The sequence below is a fragment of the Amphiura filiformis genome, chromosome 1 (genome assembly GCF_039555335.1).
Source record: "Amphiura filiformis chromosome 1, Afil_fr2py, whole genome shotgun sequence".
Classification (NCBI taxonomy): Eukaryota; Metazoa; Echinodermata; class Ophiuroidea; order Amphilepidida; family Amphiuridae; genus Amphiura; species Amphiura filiformis.
The window spans coordinates 102,482,426-102,503,653 of record NC_092628.1 but is presented as its reverse complement, the minus strand read 5'-3'; the positions used below and the strand labels follow the sequence as shown (position 1 = coordinate 102,503,653).

The 21,228-nt window shown below is 36.2% G+C and overlaps 1 protein-coding gene across 1 annotated transcript in view; it reads right to left on the bottom strand.

Annotated features, from left to right (window-relative positions):
- Nucleotides 1-21,228, bottom strand: part of LOC140161070 (uncharacterized) — a 37,350-nt gene that overhangs the window by 10,374 nt on the left and 5,748 nt on the right. Inside the window, exons 3-19 of the mRNA XM_072184462.1 lie at nt 16,236-16,554; nt 15,704-16,113; nt 10,225-10,509; nt 9,864-9,973; nt 9,000-9,254; nt 8,412-8,460; nt 7,228-7,401; nt 7,046-7,121; nt 4,823-4,928; nt 4,530-4,585; nt 4,076-4,199; nt 3,235-3,326; nt 2,663-2,765; nt 2,192-2,342; nt 1,599-1,665; nt 1,400-1,463; nt 495-580 (exon numbers count right to left, since the gene is read on the bottom strand). Coding sequence (XP_072040563.1) covers nt 495-580; nt 1,400-1,463; nt 1,599-1,665; nt 2,192-2,342; nt 2,663-2,765; nt 3,235-3,326; nt 4,076-4,199; nt 4,530-4,585; nt 4,823-4,928; nt 7,046-7,121; nt 7,228-7,401; nt 8,412-8,460; nt 9,000-9,254; nt 9,864-9,973; nt 10,225-10,509; nt 15,704-16,113; nt 16,236-16,554 — 2,527 coding nt within the window. The remainder of the gene's footprint in view (nt 1-494; nt 581-1,399; nt 1,464-1,598; nt 1,666-2,191; nt 2,343-2,662; nt 2,766-3,234; nt 3,327-4,075; nt 4,200-4,529; nt 4,586-4,822; nt 4,929-7,045; nt 7,122-7,227; nt 7,402-8,411; nt 8,461-8,999; nt 9,255-9,863; nt 9,974-10,224; nt 10,510-15,703; nt 16,114-16,235; nt 16,555-21,228) is intronic.

Genomic DNA, 21,228 nt, shown 5'->3' with positions numbered 1-21,228 from the left:
CAGCTATACGTTGGTATCAAATATATCAGTATAGGACATGTAATATAGAAAATTTGGGGTTTCCCGCTATACAATTGTTTTGCTGTTATTATATTGTTGTATTTTGAATGAAATAAAGATTGATTGATTGATTGATTGATTGATTGATTGACAATACTATATATCAACCTGATTTGTACAGCTAAGTATACGATTCGTCTCTCTGCCGAATTCATTTATCGCACTTAGGCGCGATTCGTCCAAATCAAAATTTCAATAACTACGTCAAGGAGTAAGATTTACCATTAATTTTTAGTGGAAATAAAAGACGGCCTGAAACTTAATCATAAGCATACAAAAACTCAATTTGCTCAAAATTCTCGATTCGTCACTCTGCCAAATTCATAACGATATATTCAAATTATACGTTAATTGAGAATAAATCGTTTCAGAACATCAGACCAACAGAACAACTGGCGTTGTAAATTATATACCCAAATGTAATTAAAACTTACTTCGTTTTTTCCAGTTCATTTTTATTAACATTAACTTGAAGCGATGAGAATTTCTTCATGACGATAATCAGAATAAATGAATTAACCTGCACAAGAAGAATTGATAAGACAACATTTCTATTAACATTAACTTGAAGCGATAATCAGAATAAGTGAATTAACCTGCACAAGAAGAATTGATAAGACAATATTTCATCATACAGACCGCAAAAGAACTAAGTTATTTTCACTCGTGTATATCCTTAACAAACACAGATATTTCATATTTAGAATCAGCAGCCAATAGCTACCTCATTTAGCTTGGATTTAAGACCTCATTGGTTGAAAACGATCGAGGAAAGAAAGGCACGAAGATCCAAAATCCCAAGAAAGATGCACATTTAGAAATTGCAGATTACTCTATTGCATGCTCTTTTGATTTAAATACATCGCGTTCTCGAACAAGAGAACTGGCGCGGGGATTTCCATTGATTACCACATTAAAAGGTTTTGATTTCGTTCCTTCCTTGGGGCTTAGATCCACCGATTTTAACAAATGAGGTCTTTTAAGAAATGAGGTCCGATTTAAAAATCAGAGCTAAAGGGTAATGAAAATGACTGCAAGGTTTTATTTTGACATATATATTTGTGTTTGCTTAGGATATACAAGGTGAACATAATTCATTTGTGGTCTATACTTAACGAGCGAATATATACCCCAGTAAGATGAACTACTAATGTGTTGCCAAAACAGTATAGGCAATAAATGCCTACTTATAATTATAGAAAGAGGCCATCTGTAGAGATTTAAACTTCTCAACCAATGTTACAAGGCTAAAGATACGACAATTCATTTTCGCCGAATTTTGGTTTGTTTCGCTTAAATCAGAGAAGATAAAGAGGACTTTAACGATATCTTTACTTACCAGAACTACCAACGATGTCTGTGCAATGAATGTCCATTGTAATATCTGTGAGTCTAACCAGCAACTATGAAAAACGATTAAAAGGTATAGGCATCAGTAGGTTAAATAACATAAAATCGGTATATGGTGCTATTATAGTTTCAGTAATAAAATACCTAGAATACCGAGCCAATCCTCGGTCCCATCCCATATTAATTACCTGTATATGGCACCATAAGCCTCCTTCTTTAAAGCAAAAGACGAAGCTACTACAATACACGGGATACCTGTAGGGGAAAACAACATATTATTAATGGTTAAGTCTATTCGTTCAAAATTGGATTTTAATATTGCTTACATTATTTCTTACCGCGTTTAGTTTCACCGTTACCTTATGTCACATGTGCGATGGACACTTTATCAGCTGATTTGGTTAGAGAGAGAGCCTTGTGATATGTCCAATCGCGATATCCGCAACGGTTCAAGGCTGTTCCTTCTGCTTTCCCTCCTCGCTTGGCAGAATCATGTCAGCTCTATTTCATGTCTTGCTATGTTCACATACTTTACTGTGGTATTCAGACGTGTCTAACACAACAGTGCATTTTCCCTTATCCGCTGGTAAAATAGTGATGTCTTTGTCTTGTTCAAGCCTCATGTTGCTGTTTCTTGCGGTTAGATGATTATGCATCCGAGATAGGATGTGCAATATCGCCACTCATAGAACGTAAGTCCAGTAGATCAAATTGCAATCTCAAGTTCATAGGTTTTAGTACCGGAATAAATGATAATGTAGCAAAAAGTACCCATACATACCCCATCCAAACAAAACGAGGACTTGAAGTCTTGGAGTCTTCCTTGTAGGTCTCATTGTCTTTTGATACAGGAGGTATCCTTCAATTAACATCCACGTTAAGAATGCCGTGAACAGGTAATGACTTCCTACTGCACCCACTTGGCAGAGACTCTGTTAATAAATGACACGAGAGAATTATGAATTACCTTTGTTGAAGCACATTGTACGGCTGATATTATGCCAAACTTATCATTGGCGAACAGTTTCAGATTAAAGTTTCGCCGATTTGATGAATACTACTATAACTTTGCTTGCTCAATCACTTCATAAATGATAAAAGATGAGATTTTGCCTCTTTTTGTCATTGGAACGTCATAAGTTGCTATCAACCGCAATAGGAGCGTTGTACGGGATTGACCGATTGACCGATCCAGAATAGATTTCACCATATAGAGGGCATAAATAAACACTCTATTATGAAAACCACAAACCTGGTACTGAGTGGCATCCGATGTGGTCATAAACACCAATTGAGCACCAGCAAGAGAAGCAGCCAGATTGCCATGGACTATAATGCGGTAGTTTTTGGGTGGGCTGGAAGACAAGGATAATAAAGTCAATACCAGTGCATGAACAACTTTACAAAATTCAAGCGACCGGATTATGGACTTTTTAGAAGACGAACCGACATGTTTTTATAAATTAAAACTATTGTTTTACTTAATTCCTACCTCGCAATTTTCATATTATACTCCATCTATATCAGGGAGAGCGATACTGTATCACTATCATAAGGTCATGACCTTTTGTGACCCTAGACTTGATTACAAACTCCTGGAAGTTCAAACCTGTCCGCGTCCTTGTTGAGAGATGACTCGTTCACTAATGTAGATTGTCTCAGAAGTCTACTTGTTTTTACTTGTCAATCTACAGACTCATTGAAAGCCACTAACGCCACAGTGCATTAACTAATTCTGGCCTGATTAGTTGATAAGGTCTTATTTTACACCTATTATCTCGTAAATTAAAAGCTTCTCTGGAAATTATTAAAATGGAAACTTACTGAAGAATAACAAATATGGCCATTGTAAGTAGGAGGCAGCATATTGATATACTTCCAAGTATCTTGGAGAGAAGTTTCATCCAGTAGGGAACCTAAAGCACCATCAAATATTAAAATCGATAATGAAGACACAGTCATGTAGCGCTAGGTTTAGTAGTCTGTATCATTTTACGATTGTACCCGTCATGCACAAGAAATTCCAAATATCATATTTGAAACTATATGAAAACAATAAACATATAACAGAAGAAATTATTCCTCTTTACTAAAAATTAATGTTTAACTTGCCAAAATTCAATTCCATATTTAAATTTAATAGTGCATTTAAACTGCATTTTGAAAAACAACATTTATATGCATGTTATGGTTTCTGCAAAGGGACGATTAACATTAGCCCATTTGTGAATGTTAATTAACGTCTACTTCTATAATATCTTCAAGCCATCCAGGATCTTTTTGTTAACAGGTAGATTTAACTTGGTAGTTTGCCTCAGCAATAAACAGTGTTAAATAACATAGGTTAACGTCATTCATTCCATTATCCAAAGCATGGCTATCAAACAAATCTGAGCAATACATATCACAGAAATCCGATCAAGCAATAGATATCAAGCAAATCCGATCATGCAATAGATATCAAGCAAATTCGATCACGCAATAAATATCAAGCAAATTTTTCAAGTGGAAGTTACCCAATCATACCAATAGTCTATTCTGCAAGATGGCCATACCCCCTTAATGAAAGACTAGCTAAATCTATAGAGGAGTGTGAATTTCAAATCGAATACCCCATCCCTTCCTTTGTGAAATGATCACACGTCAACGATATTACGAGACCTACCTGGAAATCAACTACTTGAAGTATAATGGCAAAACTAGTGGTATGGTTACACACACACGTCACTGCCCCACTCTCTACTGAATTGCGATTTGTCAAAGTTTGACAACCTTTTGTCGACCACATTCTGAAAAACAATCGTCACATTTTGTAAAATTAAGAACTGGAGAACTTTAAATCGCATGTTAAAACTCATAAAAGAGCGAGAAGAGTAAAAAAGGAAGTGAAAATCGCTCAAAAAAGATTGAAAAAACTCCAAAAGAGTAAAACCACTCTTTCATGGAGCCATGAGACATACTATTTCGTACACACATTTAAGAGTATCATTATACTTTCAGAGTATGACAATTCATGTTTGCTAAAATTGTAAATGCATGTAATTTTAGTTAATATATAATAATATCTGTAGTTTTATCACCGCGGTTTGCACAGTTTAGACATCATGTGGAAAACATACCTTATTTCTTCATCCCAAAAGGAACAATGTCGTTTTTCACCGGGTTTTTGCTCCACCTGACAAAAAATTAATGTTAAAACTAATAGAGTGAGTAGTATTAGATAATCTGATTTATTTAGCGTGTTCACAGAAGGAGCATTAGCTCAATATTATTGGTTTGTCAGTTTGTTTGTTTTGTTTTTTTGTTTTGTGGTTGTTTGTTTGTTTTGGTTTGGTTTTTCAAGTATAACAAACCCTCATGACCGATTGTGTGTTTTTCATTATTATTAACCTACTATTTCTTATTTTAATACCTGTTTCTTTACTATGCTGAAGTTTGTATGGACAGAGACTTCCTTGTTGGCGATAAAAGCCCATATGAATAAAATACCATCGTCCAGAGTACCTTGTATGTGCTCCCTGTAATGGAACAAAAATAATAAATTATAAATCCATACTTATTGAATTGGAAACTCGAATACGTGCACAAAATGTATCCAAGACTGGTACGCACCCATCCATTTAACACAACCCTCACACAAATTCAACTCATTGGTATATCTTGCGAATAGTAGTGAGCTTTGGAAAAATTAGCATTGCTCATTTCATAGCGAGTGTGTTGAAGAATGCAAATACAGGGTGAGTCAAAAGAGTGCAATAGAGCAAAGAATCGATATTTATGTAAGAATCAAGTTGAACTTTCCCATTATTGAAAGTTTCTATAAATGTCGCACTCAATAATCACCTTCTGTGAAAAAAATGAAGTGACTCGCTACTACCGTTTAACTTTATGAGTCCTTTTGCTGAGATACCCAATTTCATTATTTGTCCACGAGGTGCCATGTGTTTTGATTGAGAGCATACAATGCACGATAAAGGCATCAGCTCTGAAACTGACTTTAACTTAAATAAGATTGATTTTTGTGTTATTTTAATTTCTTTTTTTCTGTTCAAACAAACTTTCTAACATTTCTTTAAGTCTTTCATACCTCACTCAACTCCAACTCCAGTTTTTTAATCCCAATATGTCCAACTTACTGGATAGTTTGCAATTCACTCCACTACAATTTGCGCGCATTTCATTTCGACATTTGAAAAACCCGCCTTCAAATTTACATGTTTTTGATAGAGAACAAACATTTTTAAAGTAAAGGGAAAATGAAAATAACAACAAATAATGTTTCTTCTCCTTAAACAAGACCAAGAGCAATAACACTCTGGGTGCTCCATTTTATTTCAATGCCAATGAGGTTAAGAAAATGGCAGTTGTTCCAAATCTACCTTACACAGAGTGGGCTGACATTCAAATTTTAGATGTCTCTTGGACAAACATTAAATAAAAATATCGCTATAAAATGTGTCATAAAAACAAAACGGTAAATGCTAATTCCTTGCTTTTTTCACATAAGATCACAAATGAATATGTTATTTATAAAAGGTTTTAAAACCTAAAAGGTTCAACTCGGTTCTATTGCACTTTTTTTTACTCACCATGTATCATTGATATACTTTTGTAGGTCCTGTGGTTCTTGAGTTGTGTTGTAAAGAGGGTTGAAACAACAACACTTTTGTACAACGCACATACCTCATTAACAACAACAAATCAAGCAAGTTTTTAGAGTATATGATTTGTAGAATGAACTTTTGCAAAACTTCAAAGTGTTAATAATAAAATATTGATTTAGACAATGAAAATCGATTTCTTGATTGCTTCGACCAACAAAAGATCGCGTTGCCTTAATATCGTATCGTATTCTTATTTTCCATCAAAGCAAAATAGTCACATCAGAATAAAACAGATGGAGGAGATTCAAGCATAAGCATGATGCCTGAAATTGTGTGTATCCCTTTACACTAATCAAAGGTTACAATATCAAAGAGGGAATAAATATATAAATATATAATAATAGAATAGAATTGTATTTGACAAAAGCAGAAAATTTATAGAATTTGTGCACGATTTTGACTGGCATAAACGACAATCAGCGATTATGACGTCATTGAGCAGTCCATCTAGGGATGCTTGTACTTCTTTGTATCCATGGAAATGTTAATGTATCTGTCAGATTCAATTCCAAATGGGGCATATATATAACTAAACAAAAGCCAAACCACGATGGGGACTTCAGATTCAATTCCAAATGGGGCATATATATAACTAAACAAAGCCAAAGCACGATGGTGACTTCAGATTCAATTCCAAATGGGGCACATCTATAACTAAACAAAGCCAAAGCACGATGGTGACTTCTTTTCATATTAGTAGTAACATAATCTTCATTACAATATTAAAAAATAATCTTCATTACAATATTAATGATTTAAATGTTTGATAAATGCGTCTTCAAAACCTCTTACATTTTAAAATTTTACTAGGCTTTATCAAGACCATTTTATTTTTAAATTCTATTAAACACACCTATAGATAGATAGATAAAATATGTGGCATTTACATAAGCAAACAATGAATGATTGTTTAAAAGATATTTTCATGCAGTACTTCATCGATATCATACATTAAATAGCATACTACGAACCCTGAAGAAGTCACGTTGACCTGGTACTCCTTATCCTGGCTGGGTGTACCATACGCAATGGCAAGCGTCACGTCCTCTGAAGCAAAGAATATACACAAGATTGGAAGCATATGGATAATGAATATTCTCGAACTCTTTGGATGTAAACTTTGTTGGCTTTAAAAACGAAAAGGCATACTTACCCGCTGGTTTTCTATAGGAAGAAGATATGAAAGGTAGTCTTATTCCTCCAATCAATCGCTTATCCTTGCCTCCATCACGTTCTTGTCCTTCGGTTGATGTGTGTTCTTTTCGTGAAAGCTTATGCTCAAATTGATAGTCAATGCTGTCTAGTTGAAGCTTTTCGATAGATAGAACTAGATAGTGAAGGGAGAATAAATTGTTTGAATCTCTAGCAGCCGATGTCTTTCATGTTCCATTTGATGAACGTTGAGATGTGATCCGTTAACACCGGAATGTATCAAAGTTTGTGTACATTGTGTAGTTTTGAAAATATGGTACAAATAATCATGAGTTCTTTTAGTTAATTAACTAAAACATCTTTGTGGTCATTATCATTATCATTACCTTTATATTCGAAATCGCCCCTCTCTTTGGCTGTCAGGTCATAATTCATGAAATGCTACCTAATTTTTGTGCTACCTGTATAGGAGGCACCATTGGGATGGGATTTCCATTAAGATGAAGCAATAAATATATATGTATACAGGGTGTCCCAAAAATACAGAACCCTCATTGCGCCCTCTTTTTCTCTTATTTCTGAAGAGTAAATCAAATATTTTGGTATGTAAAGAAACCTTTATTCGTTGACTTTAATAAACCGAAAGAAATATTTCAATCGGCTCACAACTTTTGTTTGAAGATATGCTCTTCTTAAAGAAATGTACCCAATTTTCTATCTGTCCACGGAGGAGGTTCGGCTACTTCACAGATTGGAATATGGAGTACACGTTCAACGCATGAATATCAAGCCTTCCTCAATGATAACTTTATAAATAACGTACTTTATTTAGGGAATGGGCTTTACTGGTGGGCCTATGTGCTATGGATTGTGTTAAGTGTCATTAACTTGTCGGCAAAATGGATGTGGGATGGGACTTATATCTTGCTATATTTGCTATTAAACTTTTTGTTCTTGATTATTTATGACTTTTTGTTGTTTCTTGTTTTGTTTTTTATTTACAACATGTCATTTCTCTTTTGGGGATAAAAGGTAGCCTGAAAAAAGGGCTGTTTGGTATGTCTTTGGTTCTTCTGAAGTGAGTATACTGAAATAGGAGAAACAGAGAGCGCAATAAGGGTTCTGTTTTTATTGGGACGCCTGGTAGGCTATAGCCTTGGATGGTTGATACATGCAGTAACTTACGTTCAAGTTCTACCCGATTAAAATCGCTTAGCTCCTTCACAACACTTTCCTAAAAACAATATAATGAACATCATGTGATCATATAATTTGTGGTAGTTTTATTCAAGTTTTATTCAGGTTTAAATACACATGTTTTCGGCCGCTATGAAAGTTTGTAAAATAATATGACTTCAAATGTCAAAAAAGCTAGCCCTGTGGCCACTACTTATAGATAACCGTGATTAAACATTTTGATAGGGTTAACTGATCCACTTTCCCGGTAAACAATTCTGAGTGGTTTCCGGTGTTCCTTAGTCTCTTTTGCAGACTTCAGAAGTGGATCGGATGACCATATCAGTCAAACCTGATGAAGTCCTCCGACGAATATTGTAGTGAGTAAAAATTCACTTGGTTTTGTTAAGCAAAAAACCAATATTATTATAATATAACCAATCCAAATAGAGATGTTAGATCTCTTAGCCATTTTTAGTTTAATCCGCTTCATCGCTATTGACTATTCTTACCACATATCTGATTGGTTCAATACATGTAAGAAGGCAAAATAAAAAAATAACCAAATAACTAACCAAAAATAACTTTGTGACTTACACGACTTGCAGATGGGATGCTCAGGATAAAATTTGATATTTCTTCATTATTTTCCAAATTATGTTCCTTTCTTGTTACGATTAAATCTTTGTCTGTTCCGACAGAATTTTCTTCACTGAATGGTATTGCATCGCTACTGGTTGAAATAGCTTGATGTTCCCTTGATGAGTCCTCTTCGTAAATGATATCAGTGACAAGCAATTCTTGCGTAACCGTGGCGAGGAGTTCGTCACTTGATGTTGAAGGTCTTATTTGCTGAAAATGAAACATTGGTGTACAGATAAATGCATACACATCAAACGTAAATAAAGAAATCAATAATAAAATGAAATAAATTCAGGCTGTATCAAAAAAATATACAATCGCATCTAAGATAAAATGTAAAAATGTAAATGATGTTATTCTTATTGAATAAATAATGTATAGGCTATAAGTCGCACTCTCATGTAGTACACACACTAAGGAATTGCAACAATGCTGAAACAAAAGAAGCATTCCGCAAACTGTAAGTCGACCGTTGATCCAATATCCTGTCGATTTCACATGACTTACTAGGTGTTCTTTGCTGAAATATAAGTATTTTAGGTTAATAAATGGGATGAATGGAACGGATTCCCGTTTTACTGCCAAGTGACACCTTCCATCCCATTTTCTAATCTTGCTTTAAGAACATTTCCATGCAATAGTCACGTGATATGGACAGGATATTGGATCAATGTTCATACAGTTTGCGGTATCCTTCTGTTCTCACCAATGTTCCAATACTATTGTGTAGCGTGTGTAATTTTATATTTAAACTTTTTTATGACGGTGAAACGAAGTGCTATCCTTACAATGGTTGCAAACTTGTTCATTGAACAATACCTGACTGTTTGTGATTGTAATCTCCTCTCTGGCAGAGTTTGTTGCCATTTCAAGAGTTGAGCTCCCAACTGTGTCTGTTTTTATATCAAGTGTTGAATCACGGGACGAATCTGAAATTCAAATGAACTAATAATAATAATAATAATAATAATAATAATAATAATAATAATAATAATAATAATAATAATAATAAATAATAATAAATAATAATAATAAAGCGTTCATATTATAGCGGTCTCATGGTAATTATATTAAATAAACACCAAAAGTGTTTTAGAGATAAGCAGGATGTTATTAAATGTTACGGCAATGACAGGCATTATAGATGACTGACAACTGCGGAATGTCACAGAAAACTTACCAAGTTTAACAACCTTGTATGCGTAAGAACCACCTACTCTTGGTTCACAAACGTACACCCCTGCTTTGTACTCTCTCCGAAGTCTATACACAATCTGGCATTTACTTCTCTTTTCTGTACTTCCATACAGAATGGTAAGGTCTTCTGTTAATAGTGCAGTGATATTCGGATAGTATAGCCAGTTTATGGTTGGGTTATCTGCACATGTCTTCACAATGCATTGTAAATCAATCTGGTCTGGGTTGTTGGATACGTCTTGCAGTTGGAGGACTTCCAGAGATGAAGCTGAAATATCAAAGAAAGCAACTGCCTTTTATATATTTAATCATTTTTGATACTCAATTTTATAGCAAAAAGAAAAAGTTCCGGATGACCACCCGATGACCATTCAGTAACCGTTCGGGTACATGTACCTTTTCCAGAGTTATCCGAAAGTGCCGCTAGCGTATACCTTGCGGATACCCAGCTTAAGTTATCCAAAAGTTTCCGGGAAGATATCCGGAAGTGTCCCACAAACTCAAATAAACTCAACCCATAAAGTATCGAAACGATTATAGATGGTTAGATATATCGGGAACTGAAATATATAGCAAAAACTTATTTAATGTATATAAAGCGCAGCTTTCTCCTGCGCATTTTGATAGCTCTTTTGTTGCTCTACGATATCATTTGGTCGAGTTATGGGCGCTTGAACGGCATCAAGTCGGATTTTGAAAGTTGCACTTAGCTCCTATTCAAGCCAAATGCTTTGTTCAGAGCATGCGACGACGAATCCAGGCAGTGATAGACTGTGATGGTGGGCACACCAAGTATTGAGATATCAGCAGAAAGAGTTCATGAGATAAGTCAGAGATAAGTAAAGGGTAGCAAGTATTGAAGTTGGAAGTCGAAGGAGTAAAATAAAGTAAAGTTCATGGTTAAGTAAACAGAGCACATCGGTGTCCTTTGTCTTGTGTGTGTGTGTACACGATGAACGCATTTGGCTTGAATAGGAGCCAAGTGCAACTTTCAAAATCCGACTTGAAGCCACTCAAGCGCCCATAACTCGACCAAATGATATCGTAGAGCAACAAAAGAGCTATCAAAATGCTCAGGCGAAAGCTGCGCTTTATATACATTAAATAAGTTTTTGCTATATATTTCAGTTCCCAAAATATCTGACCATTTTTAATCGTTTCGATACTTTCTGGGTTGAGTTTATTTCAAATGAGTTATCCATATTGTTTCCCAGAAATACAATTCATTTAATAAGCTACAATGCCTAATAAATTAGTGGATATTCATGAATTTGTAGTTCTGCAAAAGGTCAACAGGAAGTCTCCGAAGAGGTCACCAGGCCAGGTATTGTCACCAAAGGTTGTCCGCTATCACCGTTACGTAGTTATCCGCTAGTTTTCCAGAAAAGTCATCGGGTAGTCATCCGGTACCTGCTACCTGAAATGTATCCTCTATAGTTTTCCAAAACGTTATCGGATAGTCACCTGCTACCTAAACATCTACCAAAAAGCAATTAAGCCTTCCCCTTTAAATAATGAACATTATTCCTAAACCGTTGATTGTATGCCAAATTCGGAATATGCAGTCGAAGTAGAATTTATTTCTGCACATTATGACCCCTCATTTGTTCCAATAGTCCCAATATTGATGTCGCAGCGTACATTTTAATATGTCGATAATGTATAGGCCTACATGATAGCGGTGCAGTGTAGCGTGGGTTCGAGCCCCGCCGGCGCCTCTGCCGAACTAAATTTCCTTTTTTTTTTAAATTTCATATTATGTTAGGGAAATGTGGCTGGGAGAATGTATGTATGGCGAAGAGTGGTGTATCCTATTGCCTTGTATTCAGTATCCATTGAAGGAAATCTTATCACCTCTCATTTGATTATTCTTTTGGTTTTGTGCATTTGGAGGGGATCAAAACACTTGAAAATCAATAAAAATTGTCATTATTCACATCAGTAATCATTATTCACGTAATGTCATATTGAAACATGAAGATTTCAATATTGTTGTCTGACTAACAAGGTCCTAAATAGCCTACAAGTTGTGCATCGGTGGTAAGTTTGATCCCAGCAGTTAGATCCAAATTGACTGATTGTGACGTGTGATGTAACTCTTGGTCTTCCACTTCTTGAACTTTATATGGGTAAACAGAAAAAAAACTTGTAATGTTTTAATATGGGTAAACAATGACCACAGATGTGAATAATGACATTTTTTATTGATTATTACATGTTTGGACCGCCTCCAAATTCACAAAACAAGACAAATAATCCAATGGACACTGAATACAAGGCAATGGGATTTTGCTGCAACTTTCAAATCTTGAGTTACTTTCATTTAAATGTACGCTGCGACATCAATATTGGGACCATTGCAATAAATGAGGTGTCATAATACGCAGAAAGAAATTCTGCTTCGATTGCATATTCTCAATTTGGCATACAATTAACCATTTATTTTGAATTTATCCGCAAATGTTTCATGAAGAATACGGGCTTCGACACAATTTGGCAGGGACTACAATTCCGTAATCAGGAACATTCCATTATACCTGGATGAATGACAACCTTCATAAATGTAAATACTATAATGCAAATCTGAAATGTACACAGTTGTGGTTCTGCGCTGATCAGTGTGAACAATGGCATTGTAACGGTAATATCCAATATTAGCTAATTCCAACCGTCTTACAACTTTAGTAAAGTTGTAATGAAAATGGAAATGTATATACATAATTATTATCTATTCATTTCAATGTACAGGTAATGATTTCTGTACGCAAACCATACATTTTGAAATTCAAGATGACAAGTCCACTGAAATAGTTCTGCTGCTTAATGTGGTATTTGGGACCCTTGATAGGACTACCAAGTGCCATGTTACTTGTGTTGCAAAGATTACAAAGGATACTACTGTATTCAAATGGCGGCCATTTTGAAATATGTCTGCTTTAATGTAGAATTTCTCATGTTTATGATGCATATTGTGGGACCCTTGGCATTACAAATATGGGTATTGCCATCAATTTTAGCATTATGTGACCATCACAGGCCAAGATATTCAACACACTATGTTAAAATTGCGGCCATTTTGAAATCCAAGCTGATCCAAGGGAGTCTCCGGCAATCATAACATTATGCCTTATATCGTCGGCCGTATCACATACTGACGTATTTGCAAAATACGCATTTCGAGCAAATCGAACTTGAGAATCTAGCGATTTTCATTTGCTGCATAATCTTGATTAAAATATAATTGCCGATTAAAACCAGATTAACAGTAATGCAAATATACCATATTTTTAATATAATTCACATATCACTAACAGAGCATAACTTATTCGGCAAAAATCAATATTAAATCAAATACGTCAATACGTGATCGGCAAATACGTCGTTATGTGATGCAGACATTTCAAGGTTTTGTAAATACGACGAAATTAAATTAATTAATATCTTAATAATTAAGCCACTTTGAGGCATGCCTTTTGGTGAATATATACGTCGTAGAGTAGAACATAACAAACTAATATACCAATTTTCTCAAAATTTTAAAAATGTCGAATACGTCAGTATGTGATACGGCCGACGATATGTTAGAAAAATCATTATCAAGCACGATTTTTTTTAAACAAACTCATATTGACCATAAAAACGAATAAAAACAGTCGGCTTTCACCACGCGATATTCAAAATTCCCGCGCTGAAACTGTAAGTGCAATAATGTAATGGTTATCGTCAGCCTTCATTGTACGGGGTGTCCCAGAAAAAATTACCGCGAGAATAAAATTGAACGTAAGTCGCGAAATAGACATCAGAATCAAATAATTAAAAATGTAGCGCATAGCATATTTTATTGTGCATCACATACGAACATTTTATTTGATTCGGGTGACTGGTTGCGAAGAAATTAACGATTACATAATGCGCGCATCAAAGCAGTTCATTCCAAGTTTGAATAACAGGCGGTTTTTTCATACTCGCTCACCGCTTCCTAAAGTTTGTGTATCTCATTAAATTTAGTCCACACATTATCTATTTTATAATCCGACGGTGTTGTTATGTTATTCATGCTTTCACTGAAGATGAATAACTTTGATTTCTGCAATTGGAAGCTTTCCAACTTTAATTCTTTAGGTTGTGCAAATATGGTATATTTTATCTTTCCAAAGAACATTTGAGCCAAGAATGGCAACAATCAAGTGCTTACAACTTTTACGTGTGATTTTTGATACTATGCAACATTAATGTTGACGTTTTAAAAGAGTTAAACTTTGCATTACCATTTCTTGGAAATATACCAAACATGTTTATGTGTGTGAGAAACTTTTTAAGCCAGCTCGAATTCTTCACGCAATAATTCTTTATGCCACATTTATATCAACATTAACAACAACAAAAAAGATACATACAAGTACTGAGCACCATCTTACATGCAAGCTTTCATTTTCAATATCGTGCATGGTTTTTAAATTTGAACAAAACCTTATCAAATGTTTTGCAAGAAACAGATTGTTTAAAAAGAACGGAAAGGATTTCACAGAACAAAATTTTTATAAAGCCCATTGAGTGCGCATTGTGTTGAATGATCTTTCTTTCAAACTTGGAATGAAGTGAATTGACGCATGTGTTATGTAATCGCTCATTTCTTTGCAATCAGCCAACCGACTCCAGTAAAATTGGCATATAAGATGCAGAATAAGATGGGCTACACGCTGATGTTTGGATTTTTGGATTTTGATGTCTATTTCTCGACTTACGTCCAAATTCATTCGCCCGGTAATTTTTATGGGACACCCTGTATTACTCAATTACTGGGACATCATTGCACTCGACAATTTCGGCGCCCGGGAAGGTTGAATATCGCGTGTTGAGAGACGGATGTTTTTATGGTCATTATGAGTTTGTTTTAAATAAAACCACGTGATTCGTGCTTGATAATTATTTTCTTACATATAAGGCATAATGTTGTGATTGCCGGAGACACCCCTTAAGGTAACAGTTCTCATGTTAAAAAATTCTTTTTATGGGTTCCTTGGCAATATAATTATGGGTATTGGCACCAATTTTTAACATCATAGGCTGAGATATTGAAAATTCAATATTTTTCAAAGGCGGTAATTTTGAAATCAAAGATGGCTGCAAAACGGATACTCATATTATTTGTATCCTCAGATTTTTGAAATCAGCATACTTCAGAACCCCGAAGTACTAATTCTTATGATTTCTGCCAGAAGTGAACATCTATTTCACATATCCGCCTCACAAGAATCCAATAACTGCATCTTTTACTTCATTCAAAAATCCCAAGAAAGGTGCAAAATGAAAAGTTACAGTTTATTCCATTGCAAAGTTAACGGGTACAGGTATTGGCTGATGGTTATAATTTCAACATCATTTGTCTTTCTTTAAGATATACAGGGCTGAACTGGTACCTTAATTCTTTTGTAGTTTGTATTTTAAATATTTGTACTTACGATGCGCATCAGCATAGTGAAGTCGTGTCACTTCGTCTAAGCTAAGCTTATGATTAAAAATCTTAACGTTACTCAAACCAAATTCCTTTTGAGCTGAAGATCCTGAACTGCCGTTTGATCCAGATACTAAAAGTGGGGCATCTATCGTTGGTGAGGAGAGCTCTCGCATCATTTTCTCCGTCGTCATTTCTTGCCCATTAATAAAGACCTGAATGTCGCTATTGTTGTGTGGATGGAAGGTGGTTACTAGATGGAACCAACCAGATGGTAATGGGTCCTTTAAAGACACCTGTATACCATCTGTGCACGATTGCATGTTGATCTTAAGCGTTCTATTGTCTTTTCTAATGAGGAACCCGTCTGTATTGCGACCTTGTCCCGGGTCATTTCCTGTAGACATCAGAATTGGCCTAAAGAATGAATGGAATAATATTGGTGATTAAGGGGATTTCAGAATCGTTGCTGATCGTTTTAATAGTGTACGACTATATCACAGACTCTTCGAAACAAACAAAATCATGTAAAAACTCACCCAGATTCTGCTGTATTTGATATCATCCATAATGACACAGAAAACCCATGACTACATCTACTTGGCTGTGAAACGCATGACTTATTGAACCCATCAATTTCAACCACTATAGACCCATTGAAAAATAACGCACACTTTGTATCCGACCCTGGATAGGAATCCATTAAGGAGAGGTCTCCATGTACACGACCAGTTTGAACACCTTGTAAGGAGTAGACATATCGGTTTGGCGAATATGAGCAGACATCGTAGTCTATAGAGTTGTAGTATGTTTTCCCGCTAAAATCCCAATGGTAGTCAGGGACTGGCACATTAGTTCCTGAAAAGAGAAAAAAATGAATTGAACTCATTGGGAATCATTTATTTATGTATTGAAATACAATAACACGGAAATAGAGATATTTTAATATCATTAAACTTGTAGAATTCAAAAGTAACAGTTCTGGACATGTAGAGTGTTGTGCGCCCGTAACTCAATTAGGCGATTAACCAATCACGTACCAGTAGTTAAACACAGTAGTCATCAACATCAGCGATGATATCCTTGTGTACGCGAAAGATCCGCAGGAACACAAGCAACGCCTCGCTAACTGTCTACAGCGACTGCGCGAAAGAAACTTGACATTAAACAAGAACAAGTGTGCCTTCAACAAAGAAAAGATTGAATTCTTTCGTCATGTCTTCAGTGCTGCCGGAATCTCTCCATCGCCAGATAAAGTTGAGAGCTTGCAGAACGCAGCGACACCAACCAACAAGGAAGAGGTCCGCAGCTTCTTAGGACTCGCTACATACTGCTCGCGATTCATCCCGCGACTAGCCATGATCTCTAAACCACTGCGGTTATTGATAAAGGACGCGACACTATGGACCTGGGGACAGAAACAAGAAAGCGCCCTCAAGCAGATCAAAGAGTCCATAACCGAACATTGCAATATGGCCTACTTTAATCCACACGTACGCACAGAGGTTGCGCAATGTTCGTGCAACTTGATGACACTAATAACGCATCAACTCTAGTCTCCCTAGCCAGCCGGTCGCTGACCGAGGTAGAACAACGTTATTCGCAAACGGAACGCGAAGCCTTAGCAGCAGCATGGGGCTGTCGGCATATCCACTTGTACTTATACGGTAGTGAATTTACCATTGTGACTGACCACAAACCACTGGTACCGCTATTTAACAATGTGCACTCTAAACCGCCTTGCCGCGTTGAGAAGCTTATCTTGAAACTACAGCAATACACTTATGAAGTTGTATACCGCCCTGCCAAGAACAATCCAGCAGATTACCTATCTCGCCATCCACTCTCCAGGACCGCACCAGAAATGGACAGACGAACATGTTAACTTTATTCTTAATAATGCCATTCCCGAGTCTGTGAGTTTGAAAGACATTCAAGAAGTTATTGAAACAGACGAACCTCTACAGCGATGTAAGCAGGCACACCGCTCTAACTCATGGCAGAAAGAAATCGCTGATGCAACAGGGAATGTCAAGACAGAGCTGACACTTCTAAATCGCGTAAAAGATGAGATCACAGAAACCTCATATGATGTCTTACTTCGCAATGATAGGATCATAGTACCTCAATCGCTGCGCCAAAAGGTCATCGACCTAGCACACGAAGATCATTTTGGAATGGTCAAAACAAAGCAGCTACTTCGACAGAAAGTATGGTTTCCGGGGATAGACAAGAAAGTCGAGGAAACCATTGCAAAATGCATACCGTGTCAAGCCACACACGTAGACAACAGTCATGAAGAAGTACACATGTCTGAATTACCAGCTGCTCCATGGACACACCTAAGCGCAGACTTTAAAGAAATAGAACAGAACAAAGGCTACCTGCTTGTAGTCATTGATGATTACAGTCGCTTTCCCGTAGTCGAACCAGTGAGATCAACATCAGCAAAGGCGGTGATCCCTAAACTAGATGTTCGCAATGTTTGGCATCCCCGAGGTTTTGCGCACTGACAATGGCCCGCCTTTTAACAGTGATGACTTTGCCAAGTTTGCGCAACAGATGGGATTTCAACATCGCAAGATAATGCCTAGATGGCCACAAGCTAATGGCATCGCTGAAAGACTGATGAGATCACTCAAGAAAGTACACCAGACAGCGCTCACAGAGCAGAAAAGCAGCCAACAAGCACTCAATGAGTTTCTTCGCAACTACAGAGCAACCCTCATCCTACAACTGGCGCATCGCCATCGTCATTGCTCCTACGACAAACAGCAAGAACACGCTTGCCAGAATTTCTAGCACAGCCTAAAGCTAGCGAGGACACTACGCGTCAGCATGATAAACACCAGAAAGAGCGCATGGAGCAGTACGCTGACTCTAAGAGACGCGCTAAACCTATACTTATCGGTATCAGTGACATGGTCCTCCTGAGACGAGGACATATTAGCAATGAAACCTCGCCTTATTCATTCATTCATTCGTTTATTTCCATATAACAATATACAAGTACATCAAAAATATATCAATTACAATAAACTACAAAACAAACACAACATGGCGGAAAAGGCAGGAAGGCCAATAAGGCCTGAGAATTGCCTTTCCCTGACGAAAAAACAAAACAAAAATGAAATCAACAAATATAAATAAAAATGACTAACGGTGCTCGAGAATGGCCTAATTGTACTTGGAGATAAGATTTTGTTTAAGCTGTTTGCGGAAAGTTTTTATGGACTTTGAGTTTTTATTTTTTTTATCTAGAGAGTTCCAAAGCATGGGTCCGTTCGTTCGAATGGAATGGTCGGAAAAAACTCTTTTTATTTTTTGTTAACTGGAGATCATTATTTCGTCTTGTCTCGTAGTCATGGATGTCAGAACGTTTTGTAAAATACTCATTAAATGAATTAGGTAGCTCATGTATGGAATTCTTGTACATAAATACACCGAGTTCAAGAGAATACACATCTTCTATATTTAAAATGTTGTATTTGGCAAATATATATAATGACTGTTAGAAATTGTTCTTATTGCCCATTTTTTGAGTTTGGTCAGTTTATCTAAGTAAAGTTTTCATGAATTCCCCCAGACTAGAATTCCCTAATTGAGGTACGGCAAAATAAAAGTACAATATAGGGTATGTAATATTCGATCAGGAACAAAGTGATCCAGACCCGTATCAAGTCACTGAAATCAAAGGTAGCATGGTCACTGCTGAAAGAAAGGACAAGAAAGTAACCAGAAACGCAACTTTCTTCAAAGTCCTGAAACATTACATGTCACCTGATGATGAAGACATTGACGACATTGAAATACCAACTGATCCTCCAAATGCACCGCTTGACCCGCAACACCCGATTGAACGACGCAATCAGCGCATCCATCATCCACCCAATCATTTGCAAGATTTTGTGAGGGAATAGTGACATAGTGACATTTGTAGCCACAGATGTAAATGGACTACATGTATGAACAATTTTTAAAAAATCAATAGTCCAAAAAGATTGTGTTGACATGTGTATACAATGTCAAACAGTTGAGTATCGGTAAAGTCGGTTATTGTATCAATTATCTAAATTGACTTAAGAACTTTTTGTACTGAGCAAACTTAGGTACTTTTACTGCTAAACCAAGGAAAGACTTAAGCTGACTTTATACAAGAAATAGACTTAGGAACTTCTATGCCTATGCTAAGTTGACTAATGAACCTTTTAGTGCTAAACCTGCATAAAGAATTTGGTTACTTCAAAAGGTTGAAAGTCAGTGTGAAAACCTCAGTTCAAGTTTTGAAGTTTAATGACAGTGCAGTTTGTTAAACATTGTGAACTCCAGGAGGTTCAGAAGCAATGTCTCATTGAAAGAGGCTCAATTAGTTGTATGATCAGAAAACTTTTAGCGCAAGCTATTTTCTTAATTGATCCAAATCACTTGGCAAATGTAACTGTTCTAGCTGATATGAACTACATGTGAATCAGTGAATTGACACTTTTGAGAAACACACATTTCACTATGTTGTTTGCAGGTGTAAACAATTTTATTGTGAATTACCAGTTATCTTAATTATGTACATAATGAGATTATTCTCATATGCATTCATTATGCATTACTACATACATGTCATGCTTTATACACATTCATATCATTCATTCATACAGATCATTATCGTATCATCTACATGATAAGTAAATCAATTTGTATGATATTTGTGTGTACTGGTAAACGTTATCATTATATTGTGCATCTCCAAAAGATAGGAGGGATGTAGTGTTGTATTACCGAGTCATTTGACCGTCATTATATCTGGCCTTTCATCTTATTATGAGGTCCCCAATGATCTCTCAGGACACGACCATGATCAGTTTTGGGCACTAAGATCGGAATATCACCACTAAACTATCTCTAGATTCTCCTATAAAACAAACTGAAGCTTATACATGTAAACTTATCTTTTTGTCAGCTTCTTCGTGTAGCTTGTTAATGCTCGAGTCTTATTTCGAAAATGTATTTTTCATAAAAAATGTTCCTCCCTACTCTGGTGCTCCTTTTGCATCTGCAACTTATAGTGCAACTTTATGACAAACAAGGGAAGGGGCTTACGCATCGTACACTGGAACAAAGAAAAGAAACGCTTGAATGAGTGCTTCTATGTTCCAGTGTACGATGTGTACGCCTCTGCTTACCATGACCGCTCATCCGTAAGTATACCAGACTTCAGATCTGTTTATTAGCACTGCGGAATGGTGAAACCATTGTTCAAATTGGGTGAAAAGCATGAAATTTGGCTCAGATGTACTGTAGTGTATACTGATTCATTTTGGATCCGGGGCCAATTGAAATTTTTCCTATTTTTCAAAATGGCCGCCATTTTCAAAATGGCCGCCAATTCTCCTAAAAATGTCGAACTGATCATGGATATCAGCTTGGAATAGCTATTTCTCTCTGATTTCCACTCAAAATACTCTAGAATAGAGTAGGTTGAATATTTTTGCATTTTCAAAATGGCTGCCAAATTCAAAATGGCTGCCAAATTCGTTC